The sequence below is a fragment of the Pelmatolapia mariae genome, linkage group LG12, assembly GCF_036321145.2.
Source record: "Pelmatolapia mariae isolate MD_Pm_ZW linkage group LG12, Pm_UMD_F_2, whole genome shotgun sequence".
NCBI classification, from domain to species: domain Eukaryota; kingdom Metazoa; phylum Chordata; class Actinopteri; order Cichliformes; family Cichlidae; genus Pelmatolapia; species Pelmatolapia mariae.
Genome location: NC_086237.1, coordinates 31,329,330 through 31,348,431, shown reverse-complemented (window position 1 = coordinate 31,348,431; position 19,102 = coordinate 31,329,330). Strand labels below are relative to the sequence as shown.

The window sequence follows — 19,102 nt, the reverse complement described above, 5'->3', positions numbered from 1 at the left end:
TGTCCCTGCCAGCCACTGCTGCGGTCACAGATGTGTCCTGTTAGACTCGCTTAGACTGTTCTGTCATCCTGCTTCCTATCCTGATGCAATTTGCCAGGCTTAAACGGGGCCTGCTTACCTCAGTTGTCTATCAAACACATCCGGTGGTTTGACGTGGTGGCGTCATTTCATTAGTACAAATACAGCAGGTTCACTTCTCCCGACTCAGCTAGACAGGACAATTTTCAGGCACTTCAGAGCTGCAGGAAATCTTTGCACTTACACAAGCTGCTACAGTACGTAGGCTGCTGCACCGACAGCCAGCAGCAGAGCCACAAAAGCTGTAAATGACTCTCGCCTTCATAATTCACCAGACCATTCTCAGTCCCTCATTTTTGTCTCCATCATAATCCACAGAACCCAACTCTGATCCACCAATTACTGCAATGATTTAACGACAGATTCTGCCATTCTCATGCACAGTATGGTTCTAGAATCATAAAGCAAAGTAAAGAGAATTTACCCCACAGCTTAGTGACAGTGTGAGGTTAGACAGGTAATCTATAGCTGGCATTAACACTACAGGAAACCCAGTCCTTCATCTTATATGTCTGCACTAAACAGAGGAACATTAAAGCGATTTTTTTAATGCTCATTTATCTCAACATTCATCTGGTTGAAGGTTTGAACAGTAGGTGGGTGGAGCTGCACATTCGCAGACCTCTTTTGAAACTTGTGCCATGTTATCAGCATTTAAATAGTATATGCGTGACAGAAGATGAGAAAAAGCATAATCAGGCCCATTTTAAAAAACAGTTTTAAGTAGAATAGTCAGGATATTATGGCATTTACTGTACTCTGTATATTATGCAAGTGCTAGCTCAACAAGCTGGTACCTCATCACAAATCTAAATCCATGTTACACTCATGAACCTCGGCCCAGACTGCAGACACTGAGCTGTAAATACCAGGCCAAGGAAAAAAAAAAGAAAAAGCTAAACAACTTGAGGCCCAAAGTCCTGGGTTTGCAAATTCCAAGCATTTTTCACTCTGCTGGAGCCACCTAGACTCACAGGGAGATACGACTGTAGCAGAGCTGGGATTTCACGGTAGAGGTGAAACATAAAGCTGCGGGCTGCTTATCACCGTCTTAAGGCCTGATTTTCTTAAGACATGTATAAAGGGAAAGGTCTGTGCTGTTGTGAGCAATGTGGACTAATAACCAGACATTGCCAGGTACTGCACTGTGCTCCATCAGTGAGCAGCAGTGTACCACTCCTGTCAGTGAGGAGAGGAGCCTGCTAGGCTGCAGGCTCTTTTGGCTGGCAGTTTTTTGGTGGATAAAGGATCTTTGGCTGAGAAAGTGGGGCTACTGGCCAGAGGAAGGGAGCAGAGGGAGAGAGAAGGGGGGTTGGGACTCTGAGCTTTTATTTTTTTCTAGTGAAAGGCCATTTCACTGCCTGCTGTTACCATAACAACAGGCTACAGACCAGGGGAGGTGGAGGGGTGCGTCACAAAGTTTCTCTTCTGGCTGCAAGACACCAAGCACTGGGGCTGCTACGGGACAGCGATTAAAAGTCCATAGCAGTGGAAAAAAAGGGGGCCATAGTGCAAATTGTTCCCCCGCAGACGACTAAATCACTGGCTGCTTGTTTTCTTTTCTTGTCACAGATTGTAAAAGGGCATTTGTGTTGTGTGTGTGTTGTGTGTGTGCGCCCGCGTGTGTTTTCTCCACCAAGATCAGAGTCTATGGGGCTTGAGTTCCTCTGATATATTGATGCAGATTGCTTTGAAGCTGTACAGATGCTCCCTAAGATAAAAAAAAAAAAAAAAAAAAAAAAAAAAAAAAAACAATAAAATAAATAATCACCAGCTTGAGTTTGGAGACACATTAAATCAATATGATACTGACGCTGCAATATGGAACTAGATGTCATATTGCGTTTTGGTCATGGCAAGATATCGATCGAATGATGCGTTTCTGGTCTTACAGGCTTCATTACAACTGATTGAGCCAGTTTCCAGAACTTATTCAACTGCCGAGTGAATCCAAACATAACTGCTTTTTACATCCCCCTGTACACCTACATCCAACGAACAAAATCTAAATAAACCGCACAGTTTCATGTTGTTACATGAAACACATTACGGTGATTTTTTATCAGTTACGCCCAGCTGTGTGCAAAAGCTGGGCATTTTGAGAGACACTGGTTGGGATTTTTGCTCCTGAAACTGGGAGTATTTGGCTGCAGGACATGACAACAGCATGGCAGCAACAAAGATTGAGAACAAGTGCCATTCATTTCTCAGATACAACGTAGCCACGAACAGCTGAGCTCAGTTGTCACAAACTGTCAAAACACCGCAGTGAAAATGACAGCGGCGTTTATAACTTAAACGGGAAAAACTGCGGCGTATCCCCCAATACACTCACACACACACACACACACACACACACAAGCACACGTACCGGTCCGCATTGGGGCTGTGTACGATCTGACTGTTCAATTTTTACAAGTCATCATCTGCCCGGCAGGAGAGAACTAGGCCTGTAGCTATATTGAGCACCACCCCGCAGCCCTTTTTCAGATTCCATTTAAATGCGACATGTGCTGTGTGTGTGCGGACCCACAAGGGCGAGGAGTGGCGCAAAAAGAAAGGAGCTGAAATTAAATTTAGGGCTTTCTGTATGTCTGCTTACCTGCAGATGCTCCTGAAATCGTATCGGCAGTATCTGAGCCATTTCTGGAGGGTTTCTCTGCCTGAAGAGCCCGTGAGGAAGGAAAGGGGAAGGGGACAACAAGAGGATAAAGGTGGTGTTCTTCTTTGTGTGCCCTAAATGCCCCAAAAGTCAAACTGATGGGCAGTAGTAGGTAGTCTGGGTGGCTTGCGTTGGTATCACACGAATCCAGTGACTGCTCCCATTCAGTAGCCCCCCTTACACCAGTCCTGAATCAAAAACTCCGCACCTCCGCTAAGAAAACTAGTCCACTTCAACTACTACTGAGCCAAACCATCTCCTCCCTGAGCCTTGTAAGGATATGGGCAGTCTTAAAAGCCCGTGCTTACTTATTGAAACGGATGACTTCACATGTGAAGCCACAGCCTTGGATTTTTTATTATTATTATTATTGTTTTCTCTGAGCTGTCAATGAATTCAGTTGAACGCGCATTTTGTACCCCTCCGCCGCAGCCCCTTCCCCCTTCCTTTCCACCAACTTCGAAATCAGGGCTCGTGACATGCGCCCCACCTTTGCATAATTACCACACAATCACACACATGCAGTCATCTTTCTATAAAAATGTGCTTCTGAATGGATGATCAGAGGACTGGCGACCTTTCAAATCGTGCTTTTTCCAAGCAGCTTTTTACGTCAGTGACCCTCTCCCATCATCACCGTGGTGTATGGAGTGCAGCAAGATGTGCACAACTAAAAAGTACATTTCAATATTATGTTAACATCAACAACCTTTCTGGCGTGTCATCAATGAGAATGAGTCTATGAGGGTGAGGAATGGAAAATGTGGTTTCTGCTTTATTTAAAAGTCAAACCATTTACACCATAATATCTGGGTTTGTGGTTTCTTTGAAACATAGTTCCTTTGAAAAACAGCAAAGCCTCATTTACATTTCAAACCAGACATGAATCAGTATAATGTGCAGTAATATGAACATCATTTTAAATCCCAAAATACCTGTTCCAGAAGGTTAGTCTTGCTCCATGTACTATTTACTAGTGACATATTAAAACTTAAAATGAGTAGCATTGAAAAATATGAAAATAATAATAATACATGTTTTAAATGGAGATACCGCATGTAAAAAATTATGTGATTTTAGTCCAGTCTATGTATCAAAGTCTATGACATCCTAAAACTAAATGCAAAAATGACTGGGGGAAATTTTAATAGAAACTATTGTTAGCTACTTTTCAGTGACTGAAATGAATATTTGACCATGAGCACAAGTTTCTCATAGTCACCCTGTAGCAGAGCTTAAAGATTAAAATTGCACTCTCTGGTTCCAGGAAGTTATTTAGCAGATTTTACTTATTTATGCAAATATTTCTATTTGCAGTCTGTGTTTTTAGCCACTGCTGCGAGCTTTTGTGTGACATTACTAGACAACATAAAGCATTTTAATTCCCTTAAAAACATTAGTCAGTCGGTCAAAATTAAAGAGCGCAGAAACATATGAGTGTCATATGTAACTGCACCACGTATAGGCGCATTACATACATAGGCTAAAATGTTGCATTGCATCTAATCCATGCAATGCAGGTAACTTCAGTGATTCATCTATAATGCAAATTGACACTTTTGTTGAGAAATCACATACTAATTATTCTTTTTTTGTCTTCTTCTTTTGGCTGCTCCCTTTAGGGGTCACCCCAGCGAATCATCTGCCTCAATCTAATCCTATCCCGAGAATGCTCCTCTGTCAACCCTCTGCATGTCCTCCTCTACATCCATGAACTTTCTCTGAGGTTTTTCTTCTTTTCCTCCTGCCTGGTGCTCCATATTCCGCATCCTTTATCCAACATATCCGCTATACCTCCTCTGCACACATCCAAACCATCTCAGCCTAGTCTCTCTAACTTTGTCTCCAAACTACTGTCACGCTGATGTATTCATACCTAATCTTATCCATTCTGCTCACACCCTTCTCCAAGGGTCTGCCACGTCCAGCTTGGCCTTCTGTGTTTTTATCAGTGCCACCATCTCCAAACAATACATAACACATCATAGCAGGTCTTACCACCATATTTTATTCTTTCATCTACAATATTAGAAAGAAACACGAATTAGACAAAAATCTGTGAGCAAGCACCTGGTGAGTGTAGGAAGGAAAAACACCGTAAAAGCAGGAAGAACCTCCAGTCCAAAACCAGACTCAGGGAGGTTCTGCACACAGTTGGAGACAGAGTTTAATCATTGATAATGGTTAAATGCAATAGTGGTGTATAAGCACATTGAAAAAGAAAAGCTGCAAGTGAAGAAGAAAGTCTCAGTGCAACATGAAAAGACCCCCCCCCTCCACACACACACACACACACACACACACACACATGGTTCAGGATCACCTGATCCAGCCCTAAATAAAACCTTTATTAAAAAAGAAAGTTTATTCTAGCTTTAAAAGTAGAGAGCAGCTGTCTCACGTATGCAAACTGGGAGCTGGGAGACTCCTGACTTCTTTATACAGTATCACACTAATTATTCTACCAGGTGGTTTTAGGTTTGGTTTTACGATTAACCCTCACAGGAAGCATGTGAAACCACCAGTGTGTGGTCAGCAGCTGCATGCAGCTCTCATCCACCCACAGAAACCAGGATATACCACAAGCAAAGATTTCAAACATTCAGGTTTTTGAGTTTACTTAAAGGACTTCAAGCAACATCAGTCATTTGCAAAGTACATAACTCTCTGAAAGAATAACAGAAATCACAAAAAAACCCAAATAAAGACTTATTTTCAGTTATGGGATCTAGGGCAAATCATGGTTATTAAAGAGGAATAGTAAACATAGATAAGTGTATGAGGAAAATGATAAAATGTAAAGTTTTGGTCTGTTTTGCACAAATTACTACAACAATACACTGAAATGGCAGAGTACAGCATAATATAATAGGTCAAAGTCATTAAAATAACCCAGTGGAAAGATACTCACTTAAATTAAAAACTTGTAGTGTATACAGACATTTATCTCAGTGGTGCATCACACATAAGTATTATAATATGAATGAGCAGGAAAGAAATATATATATATATATATATATATATATATATATATATATATATATATATATATATATATATATATATATATATATATATATATATATATATATATATTAGCTGCATTCTGTGAAGCTCTTGAGACATTTTAATGCTTCATAACAGCAGAACTTTACCTTTTGTATTTTTAAAAGTGATGACAGTAAGGCTAAACATCCTCACAGCACAACTGGTACAGAAACTGAGTGGCACGGTTTCCTTTTGTAAGAGCCTACCATCAACAGTTAACTATTCATTACTATGACAATATGGTGCAAACAGGCACCGAAGTTGATGAGCTCTGAACTTCATGCTATATTGAGGCAGTGTGTCACTGAGGATTTTCGACAACTCGGTGCACTGAAAGTTACCCTGTCTCCTTTCACTTATTTAAAATGAAAAAAAAAAGTACTTTTGTTGTGTTATAGATTCCTTAAAGATGAAACTGCATTTCTGGGATTGACACCCAGTAGCCCTGCAGTAAGTGACTGTGCCGTTATCGTCATGATTCGTCTGAACAGGTAGTTGCAGTGTAGTTTTAAGTGCGTACAGGGTGGGTTAAATGTGCTGTGTGCTTGGCCTGGCTCTTGCTGTCAATCAGCAGCAGTTGGTTATTCTTGTGGTAAGAAATCATTTCATCCAGGCTGTTGAAAGTCTAAGAGAAAGCAGAAGATAAAGAGAGAAGTGTGATTAAATTATGCCTGAAATTCTTCATAGGCTTCAGTAACTCCTGAATTTTTCTATCCTGCTTTGTCTTTTCCTTCCTCCGTTTAAAATCAGTCTTATTTGCTTTCACCTCTTCGTTCTTTTTGCCTTCCTTTCCAAGAGCATAGGTTTTAGTTTCCACCAGGAAGCGAATGGGAACATTGTACACCTTCTGCTGGTAAAGCACGGCAAGGGTGTAGGGCTGGTGCGTGCTCTGGGCAGAGCTGTATCGGATGAGAAAGGCCCCATCCTGCAATAAGGAGAAAGGGAGGAGAAGAGGAAAATCTAATAAATAAAACTAGATGTAAAAGAACATCTTAGGAAACCTTGATAGATATGAAAGAATACTCAAGCAGGCTACAACTAAAACTGATAAATGGATGAATCGTGGAATGAATTGGGGGAATGTAAAAAGACTCTACATGCATCAGGGAGAGTAAGTGGAGGAAATGGAAAATAAATCACTGCCATGGAGCCCTGAAGCTGTCTGACTTAGGTTTAGCTTCTGTTTGAGTTTTATGTTTGAGTGTCAGCGAGACATACCATCATTATCTTTTTATATCACTTTAAAACTACCAGGTTTACCTTGTTGATTCTCTGTAAGAGATCCTCTGCTGTCTTTCTGTTGCAGTCACCAGCAAACCATTCTCTATCCTGAGATATAAACATACAGCAGATATATCAATAAGAGGATCAAACCCACTTCAATGCAGGATTGTTTATATAGTGTAATCACAACAACAGTCTCATGAAGACACTTCAATACTGTAAGGTAAAGAACTCAAAGTATTCAAGGAGGGGCAGCCAATCAGCTGGGAGGTGAGGGGAAAGACACAAAAAGAAAGAGAGCATAGGGAGACAGAACAATGTGAAGTATAAGTACATTTACTGACCTACTCTACATGAGGACTAATTTGAACTATACTATTTACTAAATCATTACATTTCATAGTAAATATTCTACTACATGAATGTGAAGTTTACCAGTCATTTCTCAAATTAAGATTTTCTATCTTTTGCATCCCTAATTTAAGCAGCTACACCAAAACAGGCACTTTGTTCATTTACAACAAGAAATACCTGGCAAGTAAATAAATACATAAAATAAATTAATAAATAAATGTTAGGAGTAAACATTTTTCTCATGCATCTCAAACATCTCACAACTGGATTTGATGTGTATAATTTGGTTAAATGTTTGGTTCTTATATAAGACTTCTCTACCTGAGCACTCTATAAAACATGCCTCATATATCTATTCACATTTGCTATGCGTAGATATTTTTATCTAAGATCCATGCATTGAGACTGGGCTTAGTATCTGGCCCAAGGAGAACCTTCTTATTACTAGATGACTGCCCATTCCTGAAACAAACCTACAGGGATTGTGTCTCCTTCGACAAGTGAATGTGTAAACCACTACACTAAGAATGATATACATATATAGAGAGAGATCTCTTTCCTTAATAAGAGACAAATTGTTTTGTTTTGTTTTTTGGTTTTGTGGTTTGTTTGGGGGTTTTTTTTTTTGGGGGGGGGGGGGGGGGGGGGGTTGTCTTTTGAATTCAGGATTTTTGGCTTTCACATCATTGTATAAGTATTTTTAGCTAAGTAACAGTTCACCTCTTACCTCTAGGCTGTTTTGTCTGGTTATCCTCATACCACCATAGGAAGCTTAAAACACATAAAGATAAGTTACTTGTCAAGCACAAGTTCATGGGAAATCTGTATTTGGCAACAGTCAGATGTTTTGTTGGTTGTTTTGTTGTTGTTTGTTTTGTTTTGTTTTTCTTTTAAGTATATAGTTATACTCAAAATGATCATCAGTCGTCCCTTTGGATTTAATAGAGACTGAAAAAAGAAAACTGAGCTTACCCACAGGCTTAGTGTCTGGTATTGGAGGATTTGGAGGGCTGGAATATAGAAAAGAAGGCTAACATTAGACACTAACTCTGACATGCACACACTTGCAGGTCTTGTGGATGGGGGTTAGCTCTAGTGATAACCTCGGGATCAGGTGCTGTGCCAAAAAGTGATAATCCACCCAAAAAATCATTGCCTGTATTTAAACTGTTGTAAATTACTTGTTGGCTTACAATCTATGAAATACACATCAAGTATATCTATCATGAACGCGATAAAGTCATTCTGAGCCTGTCACAGGTTAGAAGTCCTGTCACAGTTTTTTTGGCATATATATATATATATATATATATATATATTAGGGGTGCAACGATACTCGTATCGATATTGAACCGTTCGATACAGTGCTTTCGGTTCGGTACGCATGTGTATCGAACAATACAAAATTTTTAATTTATTTTATCAACTTTTCTTCTGACGATGCTGTCTGTGTTGAGAGCTCAGTGGATCTGCGTTCGACTACTCCGCCTAGGCTGCACTGTCGAGCGCAGATCCACTGAGCGCAGCGCAAGCTAGCAAGACAGAAGCTTAGCTCATTGCAGCATGGCAAATTGAACCTCCCCCACCCTCATTCAGACCTGGCCTTTGGAACTATTTTGGTCTTCATGTGAAGTATGACCCTGAAGGTAAGCGCATCATGGACAAAAGTAAAACAGCATGTCGGATGTGCCAAGCAATGCTCAATTACATGGGTGGGAACTAGTGCGTTAGCGCAGTTTGCTCGTTAACGTGTTGACGCCGTCCAGCCCCACGCACGGGGCGATCTGCGGTAGCTCGTTAACGGAGATTTGCCTTGTTGTGGCGTTAATGTCATTTCAGATTAACGCTGACAGCACTAGTGGGAACACAATGAATATGACTGCACATTTACTCCGACATCATCCTAGTGCAAAGACAAGTGGAAGCAGACAAAAACAACAAGCACGCATGCTACAAACTTTACCCGAGTCATTTAGACAGCCGTTAGCACATGATTCTCCTTATGGGGACCTGATATGTTTAATATGCTGCTTAGAGTATACCCCAGAAGAAGCGTATAGTATAGCTTTTATTTTGGAAAGAGCCATTTCTCTGTAATAAACTCTCTTTTCCAAAGATGAGGGATTTTTCCATGAGATATTTATTTTTTTATTACTTTGTCGTTTCAGCAACATTAAATTTAAAAACTGTACTTTTGAGTTAAAATATATATTTATAATTTTAATAAATGACAAATTAAAAAAGCATGAACATTCTTTTGTATCGAAAAAATATCGAACCGTGACACCAAAGTATCGAACCAAACCGAACCGTGAATTTTGTGTATCGTTGCACCCCTAATATATATATATATATATATATATATACATATATATATACATTAGGGGTGCAACGATACTCGTATCGATATTGAACCGTTCGATACAGTGCTTTCGGTTTGGTACGCATGTGTATCGAACAATACAAAATTTTTAATTTATTTTATCAACTTTTCTTCTGACGATGCTGTCTGTGTTGAAAGCTCAGTGGATCTGCGTTCGACTACTCCGCCTAGGCTACACTATCGAGCGCAGATCCACTGAGCGCAGCGCAAGCTAGCAAGACAGAAGCTAAGCTCATTGCAACATGGCAAATTGAACCTCCCCCACCCTCATTCAGATCTGGCCTTTGGAACTATTTTGGTCTTCATGTGAAGTATGACCCTGATGGTAAGCGCGTCATGGACAAAAGTAAAACAGTATGTCGGATGTGCCACGCAATGCTCAATTACATGGGTGGGAACTACTGCGTTAGCGCAGTTTGCTCGTTAATGTGTTGACGCCGTCCAGCCCCACGCACCGGGCGATCCGCGGTAGCTCGTTAACGGAGATTTCCCGTGTTGTGGCGTTAACGTCATTTCAGATTAACGCTGACAGCACTAGTGGGAACACAATGAATATGACTGCACATTTACTCCGACATCATCCTAGTGCAAAGACAAGTGGAAGCAGACAAAAACAACAAGCACGCATGCTACAAACTTTACCCGAGTCATTTAGGCTACGTTCACACTGCAGGTCTTAATGCTCAATTCCGATTTTTTGATCAAATCCGATTTTTTTGTCTGCTTGTTCACACTACAAATAAAATGTGACAGCAAACGCTCTCCAGTGTGAACGCTCAAAGTGGCCCGCATGCGCAAAAGAAGATGTCACACACAACGCGCTCTGTTTAGACCCAGAGCAAACAATATTGTTTGACTGATGGCCCTTAATATAAAGACTTCGGACTTTACGTTTCCCAATTTTTGCTTTAAGTTATTTTGTTATTTACATAATAATGTAGATAACCTAATAATTATCCTTATTGCTGTTTTAGAGGAGCGGTGCTTCAAAGGATAGTTGCAGATTTCGGTCAGAATCTGCAGATTATACAGTACAAATAAAATGTTCACGTTTCTCCAACGTTGTCTTCCCAACAGTTTCACTAACATCTACACTGGATGGCCAGGAAGCGTTCGCGATGTCTTCTCGGGTGCTTCTCCTGCGCTGATAATTGGCGTCTGTCTCGTGTCAGTGACATAAAAGACGGATTTAATGCGACATGACCGTTCAAACAGCAGTCGCTTTCTACAACATCGGATATGTATCGGATTCAGTACCACATACGAAAGTGACCCAGATCGGATTTGAAAATATCGGATTTGTGCCGTTCACACTGTCATACCATGATCGGATATGGGTCGCATAGGGTCAAAAAAATCGGATTTGATGCGCTTTCGCCTGCAGTGTGAACGTAGCCTTAGACAGCCGTTAGCACATGATTCTCCTTATGGGGACCTGATATGTTTAATATGCTGCTGAGAATATAGCCCAGAAGAAGCGCATAGTATAGCTTTTATTTTGGAAAGAGCCATTCCTCTGTAATAAACTCTCTTTTCCAAAGATGAGTGATTTCTCGATCAGATATTTATTTTTTTATTACTTTGTCGTTTCAGCAACATTCAATTTAAAAACTGTACTTTTGAGTTAAAATATATATTTATAATTTTAATAAATGACAAATTAAAAAGGCATGAACATTTTTTTGTATCGAAAAAATATCGAACCGTGACACCAAAGTATCGAACCAAACCGAACCGTGAATTTTGTGTATCGTTGCACCCCTAATATATATATATATATATATATATATATATACATCGAGAGAGAGAGAGAGAGAGAGAGAGGGAGAGAGAATTTGGCAAAGAGAACAGCATAAATTGCAACAGATATAAGATAATAGTTCTATAAAGATATCTTTTTGTGTCTAGAAGGGAGTGGTTTGATTGTAATGTAGGTACAATAACGCAGTGTAATAAAAGTACCTGTAAAATGCGCCATTTCTTTACGTTATATATAATAACCTCATATACTACAGTCTATACTAACATAAGCAATGACATTACACTTAAAAAACACATCTGAAATTACACAACACTAAAGAAATGTCAAAAATTGCAGTTCCTTTAATGGCCACTTGAGGCTAGCACTAAAAGTGAGTGAATCCCTACAAATTCCCAATGTAACAGCAGAAACAAGCAGCGATTTCCTCATACAGAACAACTGTAAGAAAAGAATAATACTTTCTGCGAGTCCATTAGGGTCTCAGTGAAGTAAATTTCATCATCATACAATTATGGTGTTCCTGAATAACTTTGAATTTTGAGTTCCCAGTTGCAACTGAAAGTAAACAGTAGTAAAACCATAAAACGTTTGTGTATTTGTGACTCACTAAATAAGCCAAATGCATGCTATGCTGTAATGCTAGTGACACATGAACAGCTCTACCTATCTTAAGAACCAAAGCGGACATAAAAGAAGTAAAAAAAAATCACCAGACATGCATGTGAAGCTGACTTTGAAGGAAAAACTACCCAATCAAGGTGTTCCCAGAATGTTTTAGTCACAAATTGCATAATATATATATATATATATATATATAGATGCACAAATTCTTTGTATTTGTCAGCTCTTACCTGGCTTTAGGTTCCTTCAGGTTCGCTGGCAGATGCGGCTTAGCACCAGGAATTGGTGGAGGGGGTTTTGCAAAAGTGGGACGTCTCTCTTCTGCCGAAGGACCTATAGAAGCAATGTATGTACTCCTTATATCTTTTGAGTGTGATCTGTCTGGATTTATTTAATTAGCAAGGAAGATGTGGTTCTGACCTCTTTTTCTGTCCTCTAATGGAGGCAAAACAAAATTCTGAAAAAAGGGAATAAATGTTACTGCTGTGTCATACCTGTAAGTTTAATTTCAGACACTGGAAATGGGAATATGGGGTAAGAATTTAAAACTCATCTAGTATCCTGACAGCTTACTTTAAATCAGGACCCAGCTTAGCATAAGAAAATTAAAGATGAAGCACAGAGATTAATAGACACACTCACAGACTTATCTCTGGGGATTGAAGGCTTCTTTCTGCAGACAGTGAGAGGGCTAATGTTTATTGCATATTTACTACCAGGACTTTAAAACATAATTTCCTTATTATAAATACCATATTTGCATTAAAAAAAACACGCACATGATTGTCTAGAATGCACAGCTATAAAGACATATTGTATCATAGCTTGCCTGCGAATAGGATGAAAGCTGCTTTGAAACAGAGTGAGATGAACTTACAAGGGTATTTGAGCAGGTGCCGGTGTCCTGGGAGACAGAGGCATCTTCATGGGCCCACGCGGGGGAGGAGAGCAAGCTGGAGAGAGGGGGGAAAGTAAAAGTAACTTCCGGTTTTCAAACACTTTCATACAAACTTGTAATCAATGCCTCAGAACTACTGCCTATGTAGTGTGTTTGAACTTACCTGCTTCTGGTTCTAAATAAAGGTCATCATCATCGTCCTGTAACGCAAACCAACAAATATGATATGCAAAGGGGCATTAACCTTCTCCATACAGAAGAAAACACCAAATTACATTCATGCAGCTGTGCAGTGAGCATTTGGCTTTTGGTATTAGTGACTTATCTAAGATTTAATGTTCATGTAAATGTTTATCTAGGCATGGTTAGCTCTGTTGCTTCACATTAAGACAGTCCGGAGTTTGACTCCACCATCTGACCGGGACCTTTCTGTGTGGACTTTGCATGTTCTCCCCATGTTTGTGTGCGTTCTTTCTGGCTACTACAGACAAACATGCAGTTAGTGGGTTTAGGTTATTTAGTGATTCTAAATTGCCCATGGGTGTGAATGTGCGTGCGAATGGCCGTGTCCTGTGACACACTGGGGACCCGTTCAGGGTGTACCCCGCCTCTTCCCCTATGGTAGCTGGAATAGGCTCCAGCCCCAGAATACCCATCCACCCAGAAGAAGATGCATGGGTATTGGTACATTTATGTAGTTGTTGGTGTAGCAAAAGACAACCGACTGCTTATAAAAGGCCCTTATGAAACAACAGCCCCCTCTGAGTGCAAGCATGTCGTGGGTGACTCCTTGCACCTCCTACACAAACACTCAGACTGAGATAGAAACTCTTTTGTGTGTATATTATTACGCACAAAAGAAAAAGAAAACATAATAATGTTAAAGTCACCGGTTCTTCAGTTGGATCCAGGTACACATCTGAAATGCAGAAAAAAAGACTACTAGTGATCTATGTTGCCATATCACAAATATACAGTGGTGATGCTTACCAGCATGTGCACACAGAATGAAGCACCTATTCAGTAAGTAATTAGAATAATCCTTAAGTTAGTCGTCTGTTTATGACACAGCACCAGCGATGAAAGTGACTACCACAAATCTATTTACCTATGTAGCATACTTAAAACACACAATATTCAAATGAAAAATAGGCCTGTTTAAATTTTCAGATTTTTTTCTACTTCACTAAATATTAGCATCAACATACTGGACGTTTTCCCATTTTACACAGCAATCAATATCAGCTGAAGCCCTTCGTTTCCATAAGAGGTGCATCAGTACAAACTGGAAAAACTCCTTCTGCTTAAAAGCATTTTCCCAACCCAAAATTATTAAAAGAAAACACCATATGTAATATGATTAATATAATACTGAGAAATAGCTTTATATTTGAGTGAATGTATTTGAGTGTAGATTGAAAGGAAAAAAAACTGAGATATTCATAATTTTGAAATTCAGAAGATTGTTCTGAGGCCTGTAGTTTTTGGATTCTTACATGTTATTTTGTAGTGTTTAATGTGCAGCTCAGTGGCACTACAGCAGGTGGCACTCTCCTCTTTGTTTTGCTCAAAGGTACAAATGATGTTGCTGCTGGAAACATCAAGCACAGGCTACAAGTGTTTGGCAACCTGAGTTTATCAAGCAGCTTCTGGAAATACCACATGGCTGATAAACTCATAAACATAGTATAGTCTTCATTAATATTATTATTATTATTATTATAAGTAGTAGTAGTAGTAGTAGAAGCACCCATATCACCCCTTAAAGAATCTTCCTCACAGTCAGTTTTCACTCAGTTACACTCTGGTGCACTCTTCCTTTAAAATAATACTTTGTGTTGGTGCTGATTACCTTCCTCTACAGGGACTGTCTGAAGCGGCATCTTCTTCCTCCCTGGCTTATCACTTCTAATGACCTCAGGTGCTGGAGAGAGATAAATGTATTTATGTGATTCATTAAAGTACACAAATGAAAGCATAAAAATGTAGGGGGAAAAAGGACTGATGAGATTTTTAAAAATCATCAAACGGAGCTGAGTTACTTACGTTTGCTGATGGCATCCTTCCGTTGCGAAGGTTTCCGAATGGAAAAAAAAAAACAGTTACAACATGGTAAAACATCTATGTTGACAGGCACAAAGAAATTGACCCTGAGCTTTTATTACCGAGGATTTGCTTGGTCTGGGTGGAGGTGCAACCTGCCTCGGTGTTACACCAGGTTTGGAAGTCCTCTCTGCAAAAAGCAGAAAGAATTTCAGGGGAAAAGACAGTGTTTCACTGTCTGTGGTATCTGTGCTGAAGTTTGCCAGACTCAGATGTTACCCAGATAAACGTTCTCCTCCACTGCTCTCGGTGGCACTTTGGCAGCTGGTCGCTCACAGGGAGGAGCTTCATACATGTCGTTGTCATCATCCTGCCGTGAGAAAAGGTTGGTAATCTTAACAATCTTAACAATTTATTCCAAATAAACTATAAAACTTTCAATATTTTAGCAGTATGGCTGCCATGAGATAGACTGTTGTTCTGTTCAGTGTGTACCCTGCTCTAATATTGTAAAGCTATTTAGTTTTATCTTGAGAAAGCATTGCTGCATATTGTTATTATTGAGACCGGGATATCTGCTTGATTGTGAGTCAGCTGCCTTCACAATACGTATTGTTTTTGGCCTATTCAGTACTTAAATCTGCCCCTAAAAAATACCCAAAACCTGAATGAAAAAGTACAAAAATATAACAAACCTATTATAAACCACACACACGAAATTTAAGAACTTGTTCTCTTCCTACTTACAAATTCATCCTCCGGCCACCCATATGCTGCATTGTTATCTGTAGGACACAAACGTATATGAATAAACATAAGAGATGTACAAAAGGCATTAAAGCAGCTTTAATAAAGTGAAAACAAATCCCACCCGTCCTCCTAGGAGGAGCTGGAGGTCCAGTGTGTCTGAAAGGAAGAAGGGAGAAAAGACATGGATAGTGGATACTTTAATACAATAAGCTTTTAGCAGGAAAGAATGAGAATGAATGAGGTTTCTGTCTTGGTCATGATACTCACAGGTTCTTCAGTTTTCCAAAGAAACTCTGAAAAACACCAGAAACCACAGAAATTAGTGAACAAATACCCAGATTTCATGAGACGAGTAGACGCAGAGCGACAGAAACACAGATATTTAGCTGTCTCTATGTGACACAGCCCATTATTCTTATACTGCATACCTGGCTAATAATGATTTACTTTTAGTTACTTATCAGCTTCATCTGTCTGTCTGAGTCAGTTTCCCTCTTTGAATAAGGTCACATAACAATGGAGCTTTATTTGGTGCAGAAAAGGAGACAAAAACACAGTACAAAATAGCACCTGAAGTATCACTGTATCATTTTAAACAGGATGTAAATACTTCAAAATGTTTGTAGGGTATGTTTTTGTGGTGTAATTTACTCTCAGAGATATATTAATCTTTTATCTGCCAATATAATATATGAAAGTACAGTAGGATAGGACACAGCTCTGTAAACATTCATGTAAGAATATCTATCTTTTAAAACTTCCCAACATTAAATAAAGTACATAAAATTGTCTTTTTGTAATTACCTATAAGCGCTTTCATTGGCCAAGCATACACTATAAGACATTTCCTTTTTTTTTCTGTACACATTAGATAATTATTATATGACATAATTTGCTTGATAACCTAAAACTGTTTTTTCTTCTTTCCTGAAACATGCCTCCTTTATTGTCCATAAAGCCCATGATTACAGAGCACCTGCTGTATTCACTGTTTCCACCACCCTAAACATAAAGTCACATAAAAAGTTTTCACAGGGCAAGTATGAGCACCTCTGTAAAAGCAGATGTTTTGGCAATTTGTTTCTTTACAATTTTCAGGTTTGTGTTAACACAATGCCACAATCTTCCCAGACATGGATGTCCCAGCAAATTCACTCCAAGTTTTGACTGTGCAAAGCTCAGAGAAATGGCCAAATCCCAGGAGCTACATCTGTGACTCAGCAGGTGTCAGTTTTCATGATAAATGTTTATAACAGTACAAATTAAAAAAAACAAACAAACAACAAAACCCAAAACTGAACACACACGGCTCATTCTGAGGAGTTGCCAGGGAAAAGCCTTTCTTTCTTCTTTCTTCCAAAGGACATTGTGAAATAATGGACCAACAAGACCAAAGTGGCGATCCTATGATGCACAGTGCCACATTTGGGAAACCAAACACAGCACATCAGCTCAAACAACTAACTGCTGCAAGTGTGATGATTTGGGTTTGAAGTGAGTTTCAAATTGCCGTGAACAGAGCGGGTGCTGACGAAAAAAAAAAAACCCTGCTGCAAAATCAACCATTTCAAATTCAACTCACATTTACAGCTCCCCACATGGACAAGCAAAATCATTTTTTTTGGTCACATGAGACAAAGATTTAGCAATTTGGCCACAATATTAGGAAAGACATTTGGAGGAATAAAGGTGAGGCTTTCAAAACTAAGGACACTGTACCACCTGTCACACACTTTGTGCTCTGGGGCCATTTTGCTGACCGTGGTTGGAATAATAAAGAATGAATTCTTCAACTTCACTCCAAATCAAACAGCAGACAGTTAAAACTTGGTTAAGTTGGGTGTTCCAGCAGGGCAATGATCCTCAAAACACAACAAAACTGGTTTTGGACTTGATAAAGCGGGCTAACATTGACCTTCTGATCGCAACCCAACTGAAAATTTGTGAGCAACACTTAAAAGCCAGGTCTGTGCCAGGAAGCCAGCTAGTTTAGGTAGACTCTACCAATTCTGCCGAGAGGAGTGGTCAACCTTCCAGACAGACTATGCTTGGTGATAGTTAACAAAAGTGTCTGGTTGGCGTCCAGCTTGCTTTGGAACATTTAACCAAATACCAGCGGGGTCTATCAATATTTTTATACTTTTGACCCTGTGTGCATTAGAATAAATTGGACTTTTTGCATCCAATTCTTCTTTTTTAAAGTCATTAACTGTGTATGTTATAAAATCATTCCCACCTGAAAAAAAGAGCAGTTCAAAGAAATCATTAAAAGGCTAAAATTACCATGACATTCATGCCCATGATGAGGGTATGTCAACTTTTCCCAACTGTATCCTCATGAATGATCTGTCTGGCTTTTGATTGCTGCTACATCTTATTCAAAATAAGCTTTGAAACAAAAGGGTACTAAAAATATTTGTGAAATTCAAGTTTATGTTCTAGCTGTTTACAGCTGAGGTTACAGAAGACGGTGGAATTCACTACAAAAGTAATATCAGGAAGTTGAGTTCGTCCCAGTGCATGGGGCAGCTGTAGAGGAAGTGCTGATGTAATGTAAATGATGATAAACAGGCAGGGAGAGATCACTTTCTGTCTGTACACACAACACGTCAGAAACCAGGTGTTTCAGTCCTGATAAATGAGGAGCAGGGGAAAGGTGATAAAAAAGGAGAAGTACATCACTAGTCAGCTATTCACGACATTCTCTCTAATCCCAAGCATGTCTACATTTTAAGGCTGAGTTAGGTTACAGTGACAATGCTAAGATTTGTCTTAAAATAAGAGCAGTGTTAAAACGCTACCTGTAGATGAGACATTCTATAAAAAGCAGAGCATTTGAAAAAAGTGGTGTCAGAGTCTGTGGGAGTAAACAGGAGGAAAGAGGAAAAAGTCGCGCAGCTGTGGAGCGAAATCTGATGCAAACAAGGGCTAGACACGCATTATTCAAATAATACACTATTCATCTGTTATCACAAGCAATTATATTTGATAGGAATTAAAAAATAGTTTTCTCAGAAACTATCTTCACAAACAGCTGCCGTGAAATTTATCTTCGAACATTTGTTTAAGGTGGAAAGATTATGTTCTGCCTTTTCTGCACTAGTTATATTGCAGTCACCCATCAAAAGCTGGAGCTCGCCTTTGTTTGTGTTTAATGTTTGTTAACGTACGGAAGAATGTACCTGCAAGAACTGTTTGCTAAAAGTAAGAGGAACTTGAACCCTGTTGAATCACATATGCAAAGAGACTTTTTGTGTTGCCAAAATACTTCTGTAGCTC

General features: G+C 39.4%; 2 protein-coding genes across 4 annotated transcripts in view; both read right to left on the bottom strand.

The window, feature by feature from the left end:
* The window catches only part of cltcl1 (clathrin, heavy chain-like 1), a 30,747-nt gene extending 27,822 nt beyond the window's left edge, over nt 1-2,925 (bottom strand). For all 3 annotated transcript variants that reach the window (XM_063488723.1, XM_063488724.1, XM_063488725.1), the window contains exon 1: nt 2,681-2,925. In XM_063488723.1, the coding sequence (XP_063344793.1) occupies nt 2,681-2,722 (42 nt within the window). In that variant the 5' untranslated portion in view covers nt 2,723-2,925. The remainder of the gene's footprint in view (nt 1-2,680) is intronic.
* Nucleotides 2,926-6,239: 3,314 nt separating this feature from the next.
* si:dkeyp-117b11.1 (B-cell linker protein) lies at nt 6,240-16,131 on the bottom strand (the record flags this gene model as incomplete). The annotated part of the gene is made up of 18 exons (XM_063488825.1): nt 6,240-6,413; nt 6,555-6,713; nt 7,049-7,117; nt 8,094-8,137; nt 8,339-8,376; nt 12,363-12,465; nt 12,553-12,589; nt 12,775-12,805; nt 13,010-13,085; nt 13,194-13,230; nt 13,921-13,949; nt 14,883-14,954; nt 15,077-15,092; nt 15,196-15,263; nt 15,353-15,443; nt 15,821-15,858; nt 15,945-15,979; nt 16,091-16,131. Coding segments are annotated over 18 exons (1,101 nt in total), but the record flags the coding sequence as incomplete, so codon positions are not given.
* Between the last annotated feature and the right edge of the window lie 2,971 nt (nt 16,132-19,102).